Below are 19,040 nucleotides of genomic sequence, written 5' to 3' on the forward strand. Positions count from 1 at the left end.
GGCAAAAGTAAGAATAAACTTTAAAAATCAACAAGGACTTGTTGAAGTGAACTAACCTTATTGTACACACTCATATTTATTGGTAGTCGAATTCTGGGGCAAAGGAACTAAAAATATAAATGAATACACCGCTCTCCCAACCCCTAAAGAAATCTGGCCTACATTTGTAAAACGTGAGACATAGATTCCAGTAAACTAACGAAGACTTAATGAATGGGATTTTCCTCTGCACATTGTTTATTGTCTAAATCTAGTGGTTGATACCTGCACATTAACTCTTACTGATATAATGTTCAGGTTGCCCATTGTTGTTGAGCTCTTTGTCTTTAAAACTCCCTTCATCTTTTGTTTTGTTGCACAATAACAAATCACAAACCTTATACACACTAAGAGGACAGGTTAGCCCTGGGACAAAAATGCGTTGCCTGTTTTAACAGAGACAGTAGATCAGACCTACTGAATGTCTGAGTATGGACATAAGGTTTGTCAGTTTAAGTGTTGAGCTGTTCTATCTATATTCAGATACACAACACTGTATACATTACTAAAAACAGCTAGATCTGAGATGCTATTTAATGGTTTTCAGATCTGAATCATTACAAACTCTTTTTTAAGAAAATAATATTTATGCAATCAAGAAGCAGGTTTAGACAACAACTGCAGAGTTGCCAAGGTCTAAGGTACGGTGGAGACAGATGAAGAAATACTTGTTCACGAGCAAAGGTTTTCATTGTTTGGAATACCTGTGATTTATAATAGAAATATTGCTTAAACATAGTAAAATGGACATAATACCTCCATAGGACCACTTATCCTCCTTCATTTCAAGAAACTGGAGGTTGTGCGCAGAATTCACCTGTGCTTCCAAAATAAAATACAGAGACCCGGAAGTCTGGGAAGTGATTCTGTAACTACTGCCCCCACCCAAACGCATCACGGAAAGGTGCATCCAGATAATAATGGTGCTAAAAGGATTTTTAAACAAGAGGTCGGGAGGAAGTCAAACCCTAACTCGACCCTTTCTGTCTGCCTACATGTCTGTGTAAGTATGAGGATTGTAGCTTACCCACTCACACCTTCATCTCTCACACCCCTCCTCCTCATCCTCACCTGCAGAGGCTCACTGGCTCATTCCTCATGAAAAACTAAATTAAGTGGGAGGGGGGAGGGCTAACAGCCTTACAGTAATATTGTCTTTCTCTCAGCCAGTTGAGTAAAGCCAACTAATAAACCTGATTCAAATTAATTACTTCATCTTCATTAGGCTTCAGCCAAACGAGTGAAACACTTTTTTAGAAGAACTTACAGGTGTCTCTGCAGTAAACCAGAACTGCAATTGATCTGAAAAGACAACCGAATACATTTTCATATCATACAGTGGTTCCCCACACAACAAGAGCACAACCACCAGCAGCATGCCTGTGAGATTTATGTATTTTTTTTATATAACCAATTTCCAGAGAACAGAACTATTATTAATAGTCTGTCTAGCAGCGCCACCACATGGAATGAATTTGTAGATGTTTTTTAAATTTAATTTGTTGTCTTTAACATATCCAAAATATTAAATATTAGAAATGATTATTTCACTAAAAATAAATATGGCATTTATCTGCATTGACCAAATACAAAAAAAACTTCATGGTACTGTACAATTGCACGATATAAAAGCAATTTCTTGCCTATGAATAAACTGAACATCGAACAGAATAGAATAGAAACAATGAATGTGATCCAGTATGATTTTTCACGTCATGACGTCATTATGCACTACAGTGGTGCAGAAAAGGAACTTTTCCTGGTGTGTTACTGAAGAGGTTTCTTTTCAACATATTCCCAACCACACACACTTTGTTAGACATAACTTTACATACAGTACTCAAAGCATACCTGCATCACAGCTTAAACCGTGTGTCCTTGACTTTCTTGACTCCAATGAGTCCGAACAAAGTTCTAGAAAATATCGTTTAAACTTTCCCGACAGCTCATTGGAAGCATTTTAATTCAGTAAAAGTCAGAGGGACTTGACAGATCAGTGCATTCATTTCTAAACTGAAGAAAAGAAAATTATGACCCACTTTCCTTTGTTTAAGCATATTAATGACTGAAGACTGAGAGAATCTGTTCATTTCTCTTTTTTTGACAGCTATTATTATTGCAAGAAAATGACATACTGTAGCTGCGGGAGACCGCATCGCCTATCCCTGGCGTCAGCTCTGGAGTAAATCTAGCTCATTGGGAATAGGACAGTGAAGACGCACTGCATAAATCGTTAAAACGCGCGTTGCATAAAATATGCTAGCGCTCAGCCTTTTTCGAGACTTGAAATCGGAGCCATGTTTTCCCTTACGACTATCGGTCAGGAGAGCGTTTCTTCAAGCCTGGCCCGTATGTTTTAAACCCCGAAAGCTATTTTTCTTCAAAGCAGAGACTAAGGCCTTTACCCTCAAGATGCGTTTGTGCTCATCGATTTAGCAAAAGAAAAAAAGACCTATAAACCGTTCTGTTTTGTTTTTAATGCCATGTGATCGGGGGTGTTAAGGGTCTGTGCCAGTTTTATTAACAGGACCCTGGTATCCCATCCCTGGAGAGAACCGGCCTGCAGTAGTGAAGTTGCCTAGCAGCGGAGACAAACATGGATAAATAGTTACGCAATGTACCTCCTTGTTTAAAGAATAAATCGCTGTAATCTGTAAAATCTGCCCATTTAAGAAACTGTGCATTCAGACTACCCAGCTATTGTGCTGTTGGGTAGATTGGACTTCGCAAAAAAAAAACTATTAAACCACTTAATGCTGGAAAAACTAGCAAAGTTTGTGTTTCCGAAGAATTACGCTCAAGAGCACCTAATAGCATACAGATGTGGTAATAACAAAAAAGGAAAATATTATATTTTTCCCCCAAATAAAAAAAAACCATTTTCAAATTCAGAAAATTACAGAGCTTTCTGACCATGTGATAGTGGGAGGTGAGATACGTCCTGCTTGTAAACCCGTTTATTTTGTAAACCCAGGAAGTTGCATGGAAATGAGAAAAAAATAAACAATGAATGTCGGAACTTAACGTTTAATGTACGTAGCACCGCTGAGCTCTCCGTTGCACAAGATGTGGAGTGTGTACTGCTGGCTAAAGGTGTTAACTTTGCTTTTCCGAAATTAAAGGAGCTGCTGACCAGCGATGCTGTTACGTCAGGGCGAGTCTGACTGTAACCCGATCCCAGCAAATGGGACGCTGAGATTTTGGGAAGCGAGAACAAGATGGCTGGTTTGGGAGAAGGGATTGTTTTTGTTACCTATTAAAAGTACGAACTGGGTGTAGATAAAAAGAGGAAAACGTAAACCGTCGGGACTTTTTTGGGGGGTTTTTATTTGCTGTATAAGAGGACTTAAAACGTGCGCGTAAAATAAAACTCAAGTTATCGCTGAATGAGGATTTGCGGTTAAGTTGCTATTTCGCCTCTCCTACGTTGCTATGGTTCAACCGATTGGTAAGAAAAAAACCCCACTCAACCTGAATTTGTTAAAATTTTAAATTATTGCTGCCTATTCGGGCTATTGCGTCCGGCAAAAGAAAAGAAAACCGTCGGAGATAACAGCTGTCATAAGCAGGGCTGCCTACAAAATTGTCGGTGTGGTCTTGGAGAAACTACTCCTCTGCAACTGAAGAAAACTACAGGAGGGACAAACGTGGAAAGTGTAGTCCAAACTCTCCAGGGTGGCTTTTTTTTTTAATTGAAAGCAAAACACTTTTCAAGTCAGGGTGCGCGGGGAATGGGAAAAATAATAATTTAAAAAAAGTTGAAGCGTTTCATTAAAAAAAAAAAGTCACAGCAGTTTCATTATAGAGGTTAAATGCGGAGCTGTTGCGCCGGCAGGCAGGATGAGTTCGAGCCGAGTCCGACCCCAGCAGCGGCAGAGCCAGGCGGGCAGGTTCGCGGGCAGCGCCGCCGGTTCCTCCGCGGCGAGCAGGCTGGAGCCCGGCGAGGGCATTGAGATGGAGAGGATTCATCACCACGACCTCGGACTTGGGGGCTCCGTGGGCACGCCCTCGCCTTCCTCCTCCTCCTCTTCCTCCTCCTCCCGGCAGGCGTGGAGCCGAGACAACCCGGGGTTCGAGCCCGAGGAGGAGATGCTGGAGGCGGACTGGCCGCCGGCGAGCCCCGGCCGCAGGTCGGTGTCCGCCACCTCCAGCGGCAGCAGCAGCAGCGGTCTGGGAAGCTACAACGGCGGTGGTGGTGGTGGAGGAGGAGGAGGAGGGGGCGGTGGACATCGGATGCAGCGGGGTCTGTACCCGACCCCCACCGTGGAAGTCCTTCAACACCAAGACAGATCCGGTCCCCGGGGCTGTGGGAAACGGATCCTGGAAAAAATAAGAAGTGAGTCCCGCAGATAGCACCGTCCAGGGGGATCAGAAAAGCGGTCAGGTTCAGAGCTCCGTTTCACTTGTAACTGTAAGGAGGATCCTTCAGGTCGTCTTGGAAGACTATAAAAATATTTTTTTGTGTGTTGTTGTTGTGAGTCAGGAGATGCCTTGGATTTGTATAGTTGGCAGCTGGCACAGAGGGCTGCAGACAGAGTTTAATGTAGTAAAAGGTGGTAGCGCGCATGTGGAAACTATGTGGCTGCTGTCGTGGAGCAAAACACGTGTTTAACTAGACGGTAAATATAGGATTGCTTCGACCTGCCCGCCGCAATTCGTGAGATGAGAAGTGTATCCATTATTTAAGTGTGACATTTAACTTCGGGCAGGCAGTTTTTCTAGGTTGTTGATAATGTGACGGATATCTCTGCATTCTAATCATTAATGATGAAGTGCTATTAGCTTTGTATATCCTAGTTCATACAGTATATCACAGAGGCAGTGTTATTATTCAGACCCCTTTCTGTATCGTATAGGAATGTAAGGAAAACGCTATTTATACGAAGCGATAGCAGCCACATAAATCCAAATGAGTAAGACGTACAATATGAAGTAAGACAAATTTCATAATTGAAAGTAATGCAGGTAATCTTAAAAGGATAAAATGACAAAGTGAAAAGTTCCTTATCAAGATTAAGTGAATCTGAATTGATTTAAATATATATATACTGTATAGTAAGCGGTGGATTTGCGTTTTTGTTGCGTTGATTTTAGTTCTTTGGGGAACAAGACTGATGGAGGACAGCAACACCAGCCGAGAGAAGTACCTGAAGAGTGTCCTGCGAGAGCTGGTCACCTATGTCATGTTTCTGGTCATCCTGTGCATTTGTAAGTACTCCACGACTGTCACCCCATTGGCGTAGTAATCAATGACTTGGCAGAAATTGTATATGGCCAATAAAGTGATCTTAAGTAGAGAGCAGCTTGTGTGTTTGAAGAGAGATCTGTATACTGAAGGAAACATTAGAAGATGTTTCTGGCCAGTTTTCACTGCCGGGGAATTCAACATTTACCACTGAATGAGTGATAGAAATCTGAATTCAATCATGGATAATTCCTTGAATTCATATAGGGCTTTACATCTCAACAGATTCTGCAGTGCTTTACATATACTGTAGGAGAGGACTTCCTTCATCCACAGCTAAAGAGCAGTACCTATCTTGGTGACATATGGTAGACATTATGTACCAGGTACCCGTTAGCTGCACTCAGATGTTCGAAAGTTTAGAAATTGCTTTCACCAGTTGAGTAAAGTGGGAAGTTTGGGAAGAGCTTTCTGCAATCTCAGTTTACCAGGACATCGAAGTTGACAACTATTCCCTGCTCTGAGGAATAGTGCTATGGGATCTTTAACAGTCCAGACATCTCATTTGACCACTGAATGTTCTTACAGCACAGTAATTGGTTTAGAAGGAAGAGCACTGGCTACTATTCTTCCAACACCACCTTATGGCAACAGCCTAGTTCTTTAGATATCTCCTGGTCTGGTACTGACCAGGCCCAGCCTTGCTTTCCTCTGAGATCTGATGAGATCAGGGTTGAAGGTGGCAGTGTTGTTTTAGTATGTCCGCATTTTTTATCCCCGAACAAGTTCTAGACTTGATAATGTGTTTCTCATTCAGAATGATGTAGGGCAGGATCTGAAAACTGCAAGTAATATTGTTACTAATCCTACGGTATTACTGAAGAGCAGGCAAGCACTTTGTGGTCGTAACCTTTAATGGAGAAAACAGTGTTACCGATGTGGTCTTGGTGCTGTTGCAGAAGATATGTCAGCACGAAAGAGTGCTGCCACTGGTGCCAGGGGTTTTGGGCGGATCGGGAAAGTATTTCCTGACAGACTTGGATGTGTCGTTGGGAGCCAGGGATTTCTTCTACGGAGAAACATTTTTATTCAACATGGTCATATTATCCTGGAAATGCTTTTTCACATTAAAATACCTCCATTTTTTAGTTTGAGGATTTTATAAACAGTGTGTGGCAGCACAGACACAAGATTTAGTCCGTATTTTGCTTTTATTTTCTTCATCCCATTTATCTCGCCAAAAGGAAAAGGCGATTGTATGCCATTCCTGTTCTTTTAGCAAGAAACAATCCCTGTTCCCTAGTTTAAAATACATTAGAAGGTAATTTTTCAAATATTTGCCAAAACATTATTTATCAGAGCACAGTAAATTCACTGAGCTTGTTAACTGAGTGTCCTGTATTAGTTGTAAAGGTTGATTCCTCTCAGTTTAACTGAGAGGTTTTCCTAATTGTTTAAACATTAATGAGTTAGTTAACTGGGTCAGTTAATTCTAAATGATGATTAACTTGACTTTTGATATATTTAAGTCACAAGACAAGCAGTAAAAGAAACTGAGAGTTATAATATAGTTTCTTTTGTTTGAGAATTAGTGATTGTTCTTCGGTGTGCTTCAGCTAATACATTTGGGGATAATATATTGTAACGTATTTTTGAAACTGTTACTTTGGGCAACATAAATTACTCTGTGTATAAGATAAATATTTTTTTATTTTTTTAACATCACTGCTACATTTTAAAGTGGTTCAATTTACAGAAACATCTTTCATTGATTGTGTTGACATATGGATGTGTCTGGCTCTTGAAATTTATAAAGTTTTATTAATAGCAAGGAGCATAAAACAGCCTAGAATATTTCCACTTTTATCTTTCACTGTTGTACATAATTTTATTTTACTATTGGAATATTTTGAGTCACGTTGCTGAATGTGTTTTCCAGTGACTTACGGGATGTTGACCTCCAGCTTGTACTACTACACAAAGGCCATGTCCCAGCTGTTCCTGGACACGCCTGTATCAAACACGGAGAAGACAAACTTCAGAAGTTTGGCTAGTATGGATGACTTTTGGAAGGTACACCCTGTTTTTCAGCTTTTGTGGTTTTTGATTTCTGCATAAAAAGTTTAATTAAGGGTAAAAAAAAGATTGCAATGTTATCTTGTCATCTCTCTCTTTTATTGTGAAGTTTAAAGACTTCTGTATAATTCACCCTAACTCTGCCTGATGTAGGTACTGTTATCAGTTAGTGCTCAAACGTGTAGCACTACGTGTTTTGTTTCTTCCTTCGGTTTCACTAAATGAAAGCTGAATAGCGTGGCAGTTCATGAATTGCAACATTATACGAGTCTTGGAAAGGGGGAAAAAAACACCGCGCAGAGCAGACGAAGGAGTTGCCCGTTTCTCTCTTCCTAGTTCGCTGAAGGCCCGCTCCTAGACGGCCTGTACTGGGATGTGTGGTACAACAACGGGACCCTGCCGGAGAACCGGAGCTGGATTTACCACGAGAGCCTGCTGCTCGGGGCCCCTCGGCTCCGGCAGCTGAAGGTGCGCAACGAGTCGTGCGTAGTGCACGAGGATCTGAGGGACACCGTGCACGACTGCTACGGCGCGTACTCGCCCGGTCACGAGGACACCTCCCCCTTCGGCCTGCGGAACGGAACCGCGTACGTGCAAACGCGCCTGGTCTTGCAGCCGCCGCTGGGCCTTGGGCCATTTGACGTGAGGCGAATAGCGTCCAGTTTATTACTGAGCAGCAAACACAACGAGAAGAGTTTTAACGTCTTCATGTCAAAGAAACATTGTCTTAGTGAAATATGCATGTCACCAATTTAGTTATTTGAGTCATCGGGTCAGTTTCATGTGAAATGGATATTTCAGACCGCTGATATGTTACAGAAACTGAAAGTCAAGAGAGCCAGGGGTCCCTAATCTTATCTAACAGCATACAGTTCTATATACAGGGAGTGCTGTGGCTTGAATTAGTATTATATTTTCGTTTTTATTAGCAAGTTTCAACTGATCAAATTCTTATCGCTGTTATTTTTCTTGGAAAATGCGTTTATCTTAAGTGATTAACGGTTAGCCGTTTCATGTGCAAATGTATACAGCTGGAGCAAAGTGCGTAGAGTCCAACGCCCAGGGGTGCAGTCGCATCACTTGCACCTGAGCATTGAACGCACAGCCCTCTGGTCACGAATCCAGGGTCCAGACCTCTAGCCCACACCTTCAAGAATAACAAGGTTGGCTGGGGTCAGTTCCCTACAGAGTGCATTAAACACGTTGGGGAAATGCTTCCCTTCTGTCTTCTTGCTGTTTGCGCTTCCAGACAAGCTTTGTAGTACACACATGCATGTAATCGCTAATTAAGCACAGCCAAGGTACTGTAAGCACATCTGTCCTGGAAACAGCTGGATCTACACCAAAGAAGCGGACCTAAATGGAAGCAGTTACTGGGGCCTCATTGCGACCTACAGCGGCGGGGGGTACTACCTGGACCTTTCCCGGACCAGGGCGGAGACGGCCGCACAGATCCGGACTCTGAAAGGCAACCTATGGCTGGACCGAGGGAGCAGGGCCGTGTTCATCGACTTCTCCGTCTACAACGCCAACGTCAACCTCTTCTGCATCGTCAGGTACACACCAGCCCGTGGCCACGGCTTAGCAGCTGACGCGACGGAAGGGCTTTTCCAGAGCGCCCCTGTTCGTGTCGGGTCAACGAAAACCGGCAACTTAAACTCCTGCGTTCCGGGCCGCCTCTTGGGAGGAATGCGTATTTTGCGTTGCAGTCTGGAGCGTACTGGAAGGCCGCTACACCGCGGCCTCCTCCCGCACGGGGCCGTGATGTTGTTGTTTGTTTCTTGATGTTGTAGGTTGGTTGTGGAGTTCCCCGCCACAGGGGGCGCTGTCACCTCTTGGCAGCTTCAGACCGTGAAGCTCAACCGGTACGTGTCCAAAGTGGACTACGCCATAGCAGCCTGCGAGATTGCCTTCTGTCTCTTTGTCCTTTACTATGTGGTGGAGGAAGCCCTGGAAGTCCGCATTCACAAGCTCTATTACTTCAGGAGCCTCTGGAACTGCCTGGACATCCTTATCATTGCGGTGAGCGCACGTTCGGTTATTAAAACGTTACCCTGTCACCACTACCTAAAAGGAATAAAACTGTTGTCTTCAAAGCACAGGTTGTTAGTATGATATTATTTCTATTTGTCCCCCATTTTTTAATTTCTAACAAGTCTTATTTAAACTGTATTTTGAGAAACCTCCATAGTTTTAGAATGGGATTTGAATTATGATGTTGAAAGATACTGGGTGTACATACCTGCTGTTTGTTTTGTGTTTCTAATGTTTCCAAGTTCAAATCCATGCGGCGTTCTAAACAAGAGCACAGAAGTTTTAAATGATTGTTGTGAAGCTTGCAATTTATTAAATTTTAAGTCAGTTTGATTATATATATATATGTGTTTTTCTCTTCTCCTCACAGCTCTCAGTTGCTGCTATAGTTATTAACATCTACCGAACGGTAACAGTGAACAGCCTGCTGAAGAACCTCTTGGAAATCCAGAATGCTTACCCCAATTTTCAGCCTCTTGCTTACATGCAGGTTCAGTTCAACAACATGGTGGCCGTGATTGTTTTTTTCTCCTGGATCAAGGTACTCTTCATTTTTTTTTTAAAAAATGGTGTGTATTTAATGTGCAACAGACCTGCTCAGATTCTCTAAAGGTTAAAAGTATTATCTATGTAAAAGTGGCTATATCCATTACACGAGTGCATAACAAGTCTTATTTTCAATTAAACTGCTTTAACTTGGAAGATTTTCATGATGAGCTGCAGAATATAATTTTTATACTACAATGCTTAGTTCTCTGAAATGTTTTCTTGGAAGATACAGGAAAAATTCTGTAACACTTGATACCTTTAGGGACCCTTTTTTAACGTAAGAAAAAATGTGTTATCTTCTCTTTTTTTGCAGCTCTTTAAATTCATTAACTTTAATAAGACAATGAGTCAGTTGTCATCCACCATGTCTCGCTGTGCCAAAGATATCATTGGCTTTGCCATCATGTTTCTGATCATATTCCTGGCCTATGCCCAGCTGGCATACCTTGTGTTTGGAACACAGGTGAATGATTTCAGCACATTCCAGGCATGCATGTAAGTAGCGTGTTTATAGTGTGTTTAAATTGTTGCATCGGGTGACATACACACGGCCTGCATTCAGAGTTGAGCGGTCAGCGGGGGCAGTTAACTTCCAAATGAATGGCAGGATCAGTACAACATTTTAAAATGTTTCTTGAATTGCATACTGCAAACGGAGATTTTAGTTGGAATATGTGCGTCGTTGTGTCTTTACTGCTTCTCTGGATGTGAAAATAAACAGAATCCTGAATAGGTTTCTTGATCCCAGTGATCTGTAGTGAACCTGGCCCCTTTCAGTGGTTTAAGGTTCAACTGACACGTGTTTTTTCTTGTCTTTCATGTGTTGCCAGAAATAATTTTTTCTTAGATGTTGTCTAAAATTTTCAAAAATACTTTCACCTTTTCCGTGATATCAGGAACTAAATGTCTCTTTTTTTAATGTAGTTTTACACAGTTCCGTATAATTTTGGGCGATTTTAATTTTGCTGAAATTGAAGAAGCAAACAGGATATTGGGACCCATTTACTTCACAACATTTGTGTTCTTTATCTTCTTTATTCTACTGGTAAGCGTTTCATTTTGTTTGATTGTTTCTATTTCTTTTTTGTTTACCTGAATGAAAAATATTGAGATTGAAAGGCATGGAATTTCAGTAGTTATACTGAGTTTTAAGAACATTTTCTCTTTTCCTTCTCTGTGTATCCATGGAGATGAAAACTTCAATTATAGTTATTAAATTACACTTTTTTTGTGTAGTTTGGATTTTATCCCATTCATTATTGAAAGGTTCCTGGACCTGATCTCCATGCAGATATTTTCTGTCAGCTCAGTATATTCTGAATGCTAATTATTGCTTATCATGAAGTTCATGTGTTGTCAACGTCTGTATAAATGTAAGCTCTCCCTTTTTACACCCTTTTTTATTGAGCTCATCAGCCATTTAATTAATAATAGACATGTTTTCTCTTCTTGCTTTCACAGAATATGTTTTTGGCAATTATAAATGACACATATTCAGAAGTGAAAGCAGACTTGGCTCAGCAGAAATCTGAAATGGAACTCGCTGACCTTATAAAAAAGGTATTGGGACCAAGAGAGAAGAACACTGGAGATGTGTTCATTACAGGAAGAAAATGTGTTCGTTGCTGATAGGAACTTTTAGTGTTGAGTGTATTGGGAAGTTGTTGAGAATAAATAACAGTAGAATAAAATAATTCAAGCGTCAGCATGCGGAGGCTGCAAAGGAACAAGTAAAGGTTTATTCCATGCTGACAAGAGAAGCAAAGAAACACAACGTTTCGGCTGTGGAGCCTTCTTCTTCAGTCACCTGAAGAAGGCTCCACAGCCGAAACGTTGTGTTTCTTTGCTTCTCTGGTCAGTATGGAATAAAACGTTACTTGTTCCTTTATAAAATAAATAACCATGCATGGGAAAGGGATGTCCTGTAACAGTATGAGAGCTTTCCTGTCTCCCTCAGGCACCAGTTCATTCTACAGATCACACAGGCGATTCTTAGGTGTTGTGAAATGTGAGGGACATACGGCAGATTCCTTTTCCTTTCACTAGGGGTACAATAAGGCCTTGGTTAAACTCAGGCTGAAGAAGACAACGGTGGATGACATTTCGGAGAGCTTGCGTCAGGCTGGAGGGAAGCTGAACTTCGATGAGTTGCGCCAGGATCTGAAAGGGTGACTGTTTTGTGTTTTGGGAATAGTGGTGGTCTTCGCATTATGACAACGATCCTCTATCTCTTCCAATTTATGCAGACAGTCTGTTGGATGCTATATCTTGTCCAGGTGCTGATGTGTCACAGATGTCATCTTAAGATAGCTAACGAAGTTGTTCAGTGGTAGCCGTTGCTTAAAAGCAAATACTGTCAGCTTTAATTTCTTATTTGAACTCATAAACAAGGTCCTCTATTTGTAAATCTTTGTTTGAAGTATATACTGTATGAGGAGCAGCTGTTACCATTTGCTCTTTATACTCTGTTGAGTATATCTGTGTACATTAAGCTCTTTACATATTGGCTGTTTAAGTGATGCTGTTTGCACAGAGTGTGTGCTGTCTAAGCTTAGGTGTAAACAAGAGTTTTTAATATAAAAAAGACATGTTTAAATTGACTAATTACTGGAATTGTTTTCAGGAAGGGACACACTGATGCAGAGATTGAAGCCATCTTTGCAAAATATGATCAAGATGGTGACCACGAGCTCACAGAACATGAACACCAGCAGATGAGAGATGACTTGGAGAAAGAGAGAGTAATTTGTGTTTTGCAAGTTTTTTTATGGGTCATTTAGGCATTTATGGGTTTAAGGAATCGAAATGTCAAACGTTAAGTTTGTTTAATTGTTTTTATATTAAATGATATGCGCTTATTATTATCAATAATATTTGTCAAGCATGTACCCATATACAGGGTAACTTACAATATGTGCAAAGTTTACTTTATGGGAAAGTAGAAGGAACAGTTGTGCAGGTAGAGTAAGGTGAAAAATCAGTTTTACCCAGAGCAGAACGTGTTTTGGAAGTGGGAGAATAGAGGGAGTACAGAATATCTGGAAGGAACTGGAGGAAAGAGTGAGAGGGGGTGGTAGGGAGAGACTTCATACAGGCAGAAGCAGAGTGGTTGAGAATGGTAGGTAAAAGGCCAAGCTTATGAATCAAATTAATGAAGCACAATGGAGCCGTTGGAGGGACTTGTGTAATTGAGTACGTGCTGTGCTTCTGCCGGTAATCGCATCAGATTAATAGACATGACTTCATTTTTCATGTTTTTCATATATTTTGACTCCCACCTAGTGGGTAAGAGGGGATATAAAAATACAGCCTTTCCTGGCAGGTGTCTGCCTTCTGCTTTTCACATCAGCTAACTTTGAATGTACCTGTGCGCTTGTGAAAGTGACATATCAGGCAGGCTAGGAAAAGGAACAGCGTTTGGGGTACTTTACGGGGTATTGAAGCCCGAGGGCTGACGTGCACTGCACAGGTGGGGCGGCGGGGAGTGTGAGGAGCTGGGCGGGGAGTGGCTGTGACCAGGCTTCTCTGCCTCGTCTCGATGCAGGAGGATCTGGACCTGGACCGGAGCTCCTTCACCAGGCCGGCCAGCGGCCGCAGTTTCCCGCGCAGCCTGGACGACTCGGAAGAGGACGACGACGAGGACAGCGGCCACAGCTCCCGCCGGCGGGGCAGCAGCTCTGGCGGCGTCTCCTACGAGGAGTTCCAGGTGTACGTTGGGCTCGGTTGCCGCCACTGTCTCATCCCGGAACTAGCGGCTACTTCTTGCTCTGCACCTAAAATAGTTCAGTTTCAGCCCTTGACTCCGCCCATTCATCCATTTTTCATGCCCATAGACTCATCCTGCTGATAATCTCTGAATTTTACTCTTATCAGAGTAAACCATGGTTTATCTTTTATCTCCTTTCTATAAATGAGTGCTGTATACCGTCACTGGCGTTAAATTGGCATTAAGTGAATTAGGCCAAGCTTCAGTCCAGTGAGTGAAAGAGATGTCTTTATAGCAATATAAGACAAGATCACTTTATTGGCCATATACAATTTCTTGCAAAAGGAATTTGTCTTTTCGCATACCCCAACTTGCTCTCCATGAGACACACAGACAGGGAGAGAAGCTTGGGCTCAGAGCGCAGGGTCAGCCATTTATACAGCATCCCTGGAGCAGTTGGGGTTAAGGGCCTTGCTCAGGGGCCAACAGAATAGGATTCCTCTGCCGGCCGTCGGATACAAACTGGCAACCTTCCAGCCACAGGTGCAGATCCTTAGCCAGAGCCACCACACCACCTCTGCATTGATGTTGAAGTCTAATCTTAGGTCACTCTAGATACACAGTTCCTTCCCAGGAGTTGTCATAGCAGTGTAAACCCTTTTGCAGACTTCTGATTTTCCGATCTGTATGTTTTCCCAGCTTGGTTAGGCGTGTGGACCGTATGGAGCATTCTATTGGGAGCATTGTATCCAAAATAGATGCTGTAATTGTGAAACTTGAAGCAATGGAGCGAGCTAAGCTGAAGAGGAGGGAAGTCCTTGGCAGGCTTCTGGATGGCGTCATTGAGGTACGTAAAATTTAAAGGGGAACTGCAGGCCCAATTTCTCAGACTGGTGTTAAATCTAAGTAGCAAAATACAGTATAACTGACAGTATAGAAAAAAATTACAAATTTTTAATCAAGCACAAAATTGTAGACTTTGTGAAAGTACTTTTGTAAGTCGTCGCAAACCCCTGGTCTGGTCGCGAGCGAGAGTGAGAGTTCCCACGACTTGCGATATGATGTGGCCCTTCCTGCTCCCTAGTCACTGTAATGACTCATGTACTGCGATATACGAGCAAACAAGTACAGGTTGTGCAGCAGACTTTTCACCGCAGGAATGTTCCAATGTGATCGGCATGCAGAGTTAACAAGGAAGTAGTATTTATCAGCAGAACCGTCTCGAAATAGAAAGCAATATTTGTATTGGATTGAAAGAGACGCATTCACAAGCCTACGTCTTTACAATGTCTTAGGCCCACACACGTCACTGGAGGTTTTGTTGCCTCGTTCATTGAGAAAAGAAGCCCTTTAAACATAGACAACTGTTTACAGATGTGTGGACATCGGTGCTTCACAGAAAGTGCAGGCGTAGGGTTCCAGGTGTTACCGTTGCAGTAGCTTTGAGGCTGTCCGAGAGGCGTACAGGGACCAGCCCCGCTGACGCGCCCCGCGCTTGTGTCCCGGCCCCCGCAGGACGAGCGCCTGGGCAGGGACGGCGACGCTCACCGGGAGCAGATGGAGCGGCTGGTGCGGGAGGAGCTGGAACGCTGGGAGTCCGACGACGCGGCGTCGCAGGCGAGCCACCGGCTGGGCACCCCGCTGGGCGGGAGCGGGCTGCCCCGCCCGCGCGGCTCGCGGCCCCCGTCCTCCCAGTCCGCCGAGGGCGCGGACGCCGCGGGCCACGCCGGCGGGCACCTGTAGGGGGCGCCGCTGCAGAGCCGGACCGCGAGGTGTGACGTTTATTTAAAGTAGGAGGAGGAGTGCATCGCTTTTTGTCCTTTTTTTATGAAAGTACGGAAAGGTACCGTCTCGAAAGCTTTTCTTTATCGAAGTCCACATGTTTTCCTGATTTTATTGGATATTATCTGGAAAAAGTACCCTTAAAAAGGTGAAACCAGACCAAGAGTTTTTTTTGACCAGAGGAGATGAGGGAGATATAAGGAGGAGGTAGAGCAATCTGCTGCACTTATGACTTATCCTACTTATTTGTATTTTTTACAAGTGGTTGTGAAAAGAGGAGGCAGCCACAGTCCAAAGGACTAAGGAAAAAAAGTCAAGTGGTCCTGAAATCAGTTGGATAATTTGCAGTGAAACTTAAAATATTTGTTCAGTCTACCCTTTCTCAAATATCTTTTTTAAAAAAGTCCCCAAGTTCCCTAATATTATTAGAACATGTTTCTGTTGAACAAATCGCTATTCAAGTATTTCAGAAACCCCCTTCACATAGAGGCATTCAGGCCTTTTGGGAACTGGTAAATAATGGATGTTTGGATCTCATCCAGCCACTTTTTGAAAGACGCCTGGGTATCAGTGTTAACACAGCTGGGTCGTTAGATCTGTGCTCATGGAAGTCTTGTAGAGAACTGCCTCATTTTCTCATGTTGAAATGCACTCCCCTACAGTTTCAGCTTGCACCTTCTCCTTTATGATTCACTGCTTATCCTGAAGAAGTCCCTAGGATTTGTTTTGTCAGTACTTCTGGGAATTTTTAATATCCTTAAAGGCAATGGCCAAGTTTGAAGCTGGAGGGTTCACAATTTAGCACTGTTGCCCTCTGTGCTGCACGCATTCTCAAAACGTCAATCGCTCTTTTTCTTTCACCTTGAAGCTGTGTGCCCAGACGTGTGTCAGCTGGAGAATATGGATGGAACTGAATCACTTGCACTCGTGTTAAGTCTCAGAACTGTAAGGAAAGTGTCTTCTTACTAGAAACGGATGCTTTGTGCCCTGAAATGCCGCTGTTCTGAGTATGCTAACGACAGCCTTATGATGAACCCTGCTTTTCACTTACATTCGTTGCATGCAAAAGGTCTTGACACTCAGAGCTCAGTGCTGCTGTAAACACAGGTCATTCCAGGTATCTCTAGTGACTCACCTTTGAGGCTTGTTCTCTAAAGTGGAAGAGGTTCAAGTACTATTTTGGCTTTATATAAACAATTTTTTTTTTTCTGCACAGTGAAACTCAAGGTAATAATATATAATAAACATACATTATATCCTAGGTGTCATTTAAGCAATTGATCACAGACCCAAACTAGTGGATTACTATCAAAACGTTTGTTTAGAAATTGCTGTGCCAGACATAATCTTCTGTATTGAACTTTGCTTAAAAGTGAAACACAAACGCAGTGTAAGTTTCTCATTATGCTCGTTGCTGTTTTTAAAGAAATGCAGCAGGCTGAATGTTCTTCATGGCAGACTGCAAGATGACAGGGGAGAGGTTTAATATTATTGTAAGGAAGAATGTATTTGTGGCTTAAATGTTATCTGTAGTAGAAGGCTTTCTTGGTGATGCATTATCGCATTTTAAGTGAAGTGTTTCTAATTGTTCAGTACAAGAGAGAGATTTGCACACAATGCACAACCAGAGGTGGCAACACCATTTGTCCTGCTATTGTGGATCGTGCTAACCGCTCTCTCCGAAAGAGAGGCTCTATAATATTACTAAAATTTAAAACCGGGTAGGGTTAGTCATAGCGGAGTGCAAAAACTGATGACTGCAATCGATTTAGAGCATGAGAAAAGTTTGCCAATGCGAGGAGGCCGTTTGGCCCATCTACAGTAGGTGGTGTAGTTTATAGAGGATCTCATCTATCCATTTCTTGACGGAAGCAGCTTGAAGGTTATCAGCTTCAACAGCGCTGCTGGGCTGTTGCCTCTATTAAGGTTTAGTGTGCATGTACACAGACATGCATCAGTGTTTATAGTAAATAATATATAGTAAAATATATCCTGTTAAAATCATGACTGAACACAATAGCTCAATTAAATGAACTTATAATAAGCGCCTGTGACAGAGGTCATATTATGAGTGTATAAGCCAGGGGAGACTGAAATATTTGGCTCAAGATGCAAGTGGAAAATGAGTTGCTGTGCAGAAGTAAAGAGGATTTTTTTACTATAAACTTGTGGGCGTCTGACTCAGATCAAGTATGTTACAGTTCCAGAGTGTCTCTTAAAAAGTACAGGTGGTTCAGTTTCATCAGGCATCCTAACTTTGTGCCAGTTCAAATGAAACATGTTGGGGTACGTGCATTGTGGCTCACTAATAACTCAACGTCATACTTCCTTTTTATATCTGTGTTGAAAATTGTAAGGGTGTATATCATGTTCCTGCCATTAGTCTGTTCATGTGTAATCACTGCATTCTGTGTCTTGAATCCTGTTTCCAAAACAGCTGAAATTACAATCGTGCCTTGGAATATGAGCAGCTTTTGTTACCACCCAAATATACGCAAGTGGGGCTTGTCGTGTGTTACTCTTTGTACCTTTTGTCACTTTTTTTGAGAAAGTCATTTCATTTGACTTGAGCTTTGTGAGTAACTGGCCTTTTGCAAATGATATGCCTTTCTCTTTCTTTGTTTGCACACGTGCTCTTAGAGAACTGTTTTATTTAGCTGCCAGGCTAATTATAAAAGTATTCCTTATAGACATATTGTCCATATGCCTGTAATTTTGTAACTTATAACAAACTTCATTTTGAAGTGCATCTAGTTTCATGGGATATCCATGTTTGCTTGACTCATTGTGTACTGTACCAGTCAGTATGGTATTTTGTAGTCTTTTTAAAGAATTTTGTACACTGTAATTATCAAAGATAATGAATGCTTTTTTTAAAGTATTATACACTTTTGGTGATAACACAATTGTAGTCTCAATTTTTTACTTTTACCTTTTTCTTTGAGTTGTATAAAACAGTGTTGTGTTTTACTAAAATCCAGGACATCTTGTAAAACAGTATATTGCTTTCTTCTACTAAACTGACAATGGAACACAGCTTAATGGGATCACTTGAGTTCATAATAAATAATCTTTATCACACAAGGGTCTTGTTTTTCTTCCAGACATCTTTTTTGCTTTAACTCCGGTTGAATTTGTAACGTTAACAATAGTACATCTACAAATGTACTAAAAAAGTATATGTACTGTATGTGGAGGCTGCCTGCAGTGACTTGACACAGGGTTTCCCGAACCCTGTTCTGGGTTGGGTGCAGATGTTTCTTAGGCTTCTGCTTCTTGATATAGCTTAAATTAACAGAATTATTTTCACAGACAGATTATTTTAAAAATCTTTTTTTTTTCCTCCCAGGTTTTCAAAAATAGATCTTGATATGTCCCTCTAAAACAGGTTTTGAACTGCAGGAGCATTAATGGTAAAGCAAGTTTTAGTTGCTGTGTCCGTTTACTCTGACTGACGCAGATCCTCCCGGTCTGTAACTGGGATACTGGGAAAAGTGGACAAGTCAGGGGAAGGCAGATCCCTCTCGTACCTCTTTTACACTCCAGTGTATTACGTGGGGCGAGAAGAGGAGATTAGCTGGAAGGAAATACATCAGCATAGACATTTCCCAATAAGCACAACATTTAAAGTTGGAAAAATCCAGAAAGGTTTAATGCTTTTCTCTTAAT

The 19,040-nt window shown here is 42.0% G+C and overlaps 1 protein-coding gene across 1 annotated transcript; it reads left to right on the top strand.

Annotated features, from left to right (window-relative positions):
* Nucleotides 1–3,233: 3,233 nt before the first annotated feature.
* On the top strand, nt 3,234–18,452 carry pkd2 (polycystic kidney disease 2). The gene is made up of 15 exons (XM_088918392.1): nt 3,234–4,375; nt 5,134–5,247; nt 7,164–7,297; nt 7,637–7,887; nt 8,632–8,856; nt 9,094–9,322; nt 9,705–9,875; nt 10,197–10,378; nt 10,808–10,928; nt 11,345–11,443; nt 11,930–12,051; nt 12,507–12,624; nt 13,428–13,591; nt 14,289–14,436; nt 15,105–18,452. Exons 1-15 carry the CDS (start codon nt 3,880–3,882, stop codon nt 15,330–15,332), a joined length of 2,802 nt encoding a protein of 933 aa, XP_088774518.1. The 5' UTR covers nt 3,234–3,879; the 3' UTR covers nt 15,333–18,452.
* Nucleotides 18,453–19,040: the final 588 nt, after the last annotated feature.

The sequence above is a fragment of the Atractosteus spatula genome, chromosome 1 (assembly GCF_055471065.1).
Source record: "Atractosteus spatula isolate fAtrSpa1 chromosome 1, fAtrSpa1.hap1, whole genome shotgun sequence".
NCBI lineage: Eukaryota > Metazoa > Chordata > Actinopteri > Semionotiformes > Lepisosteidae > Atractosteus > Atractosteus spatula.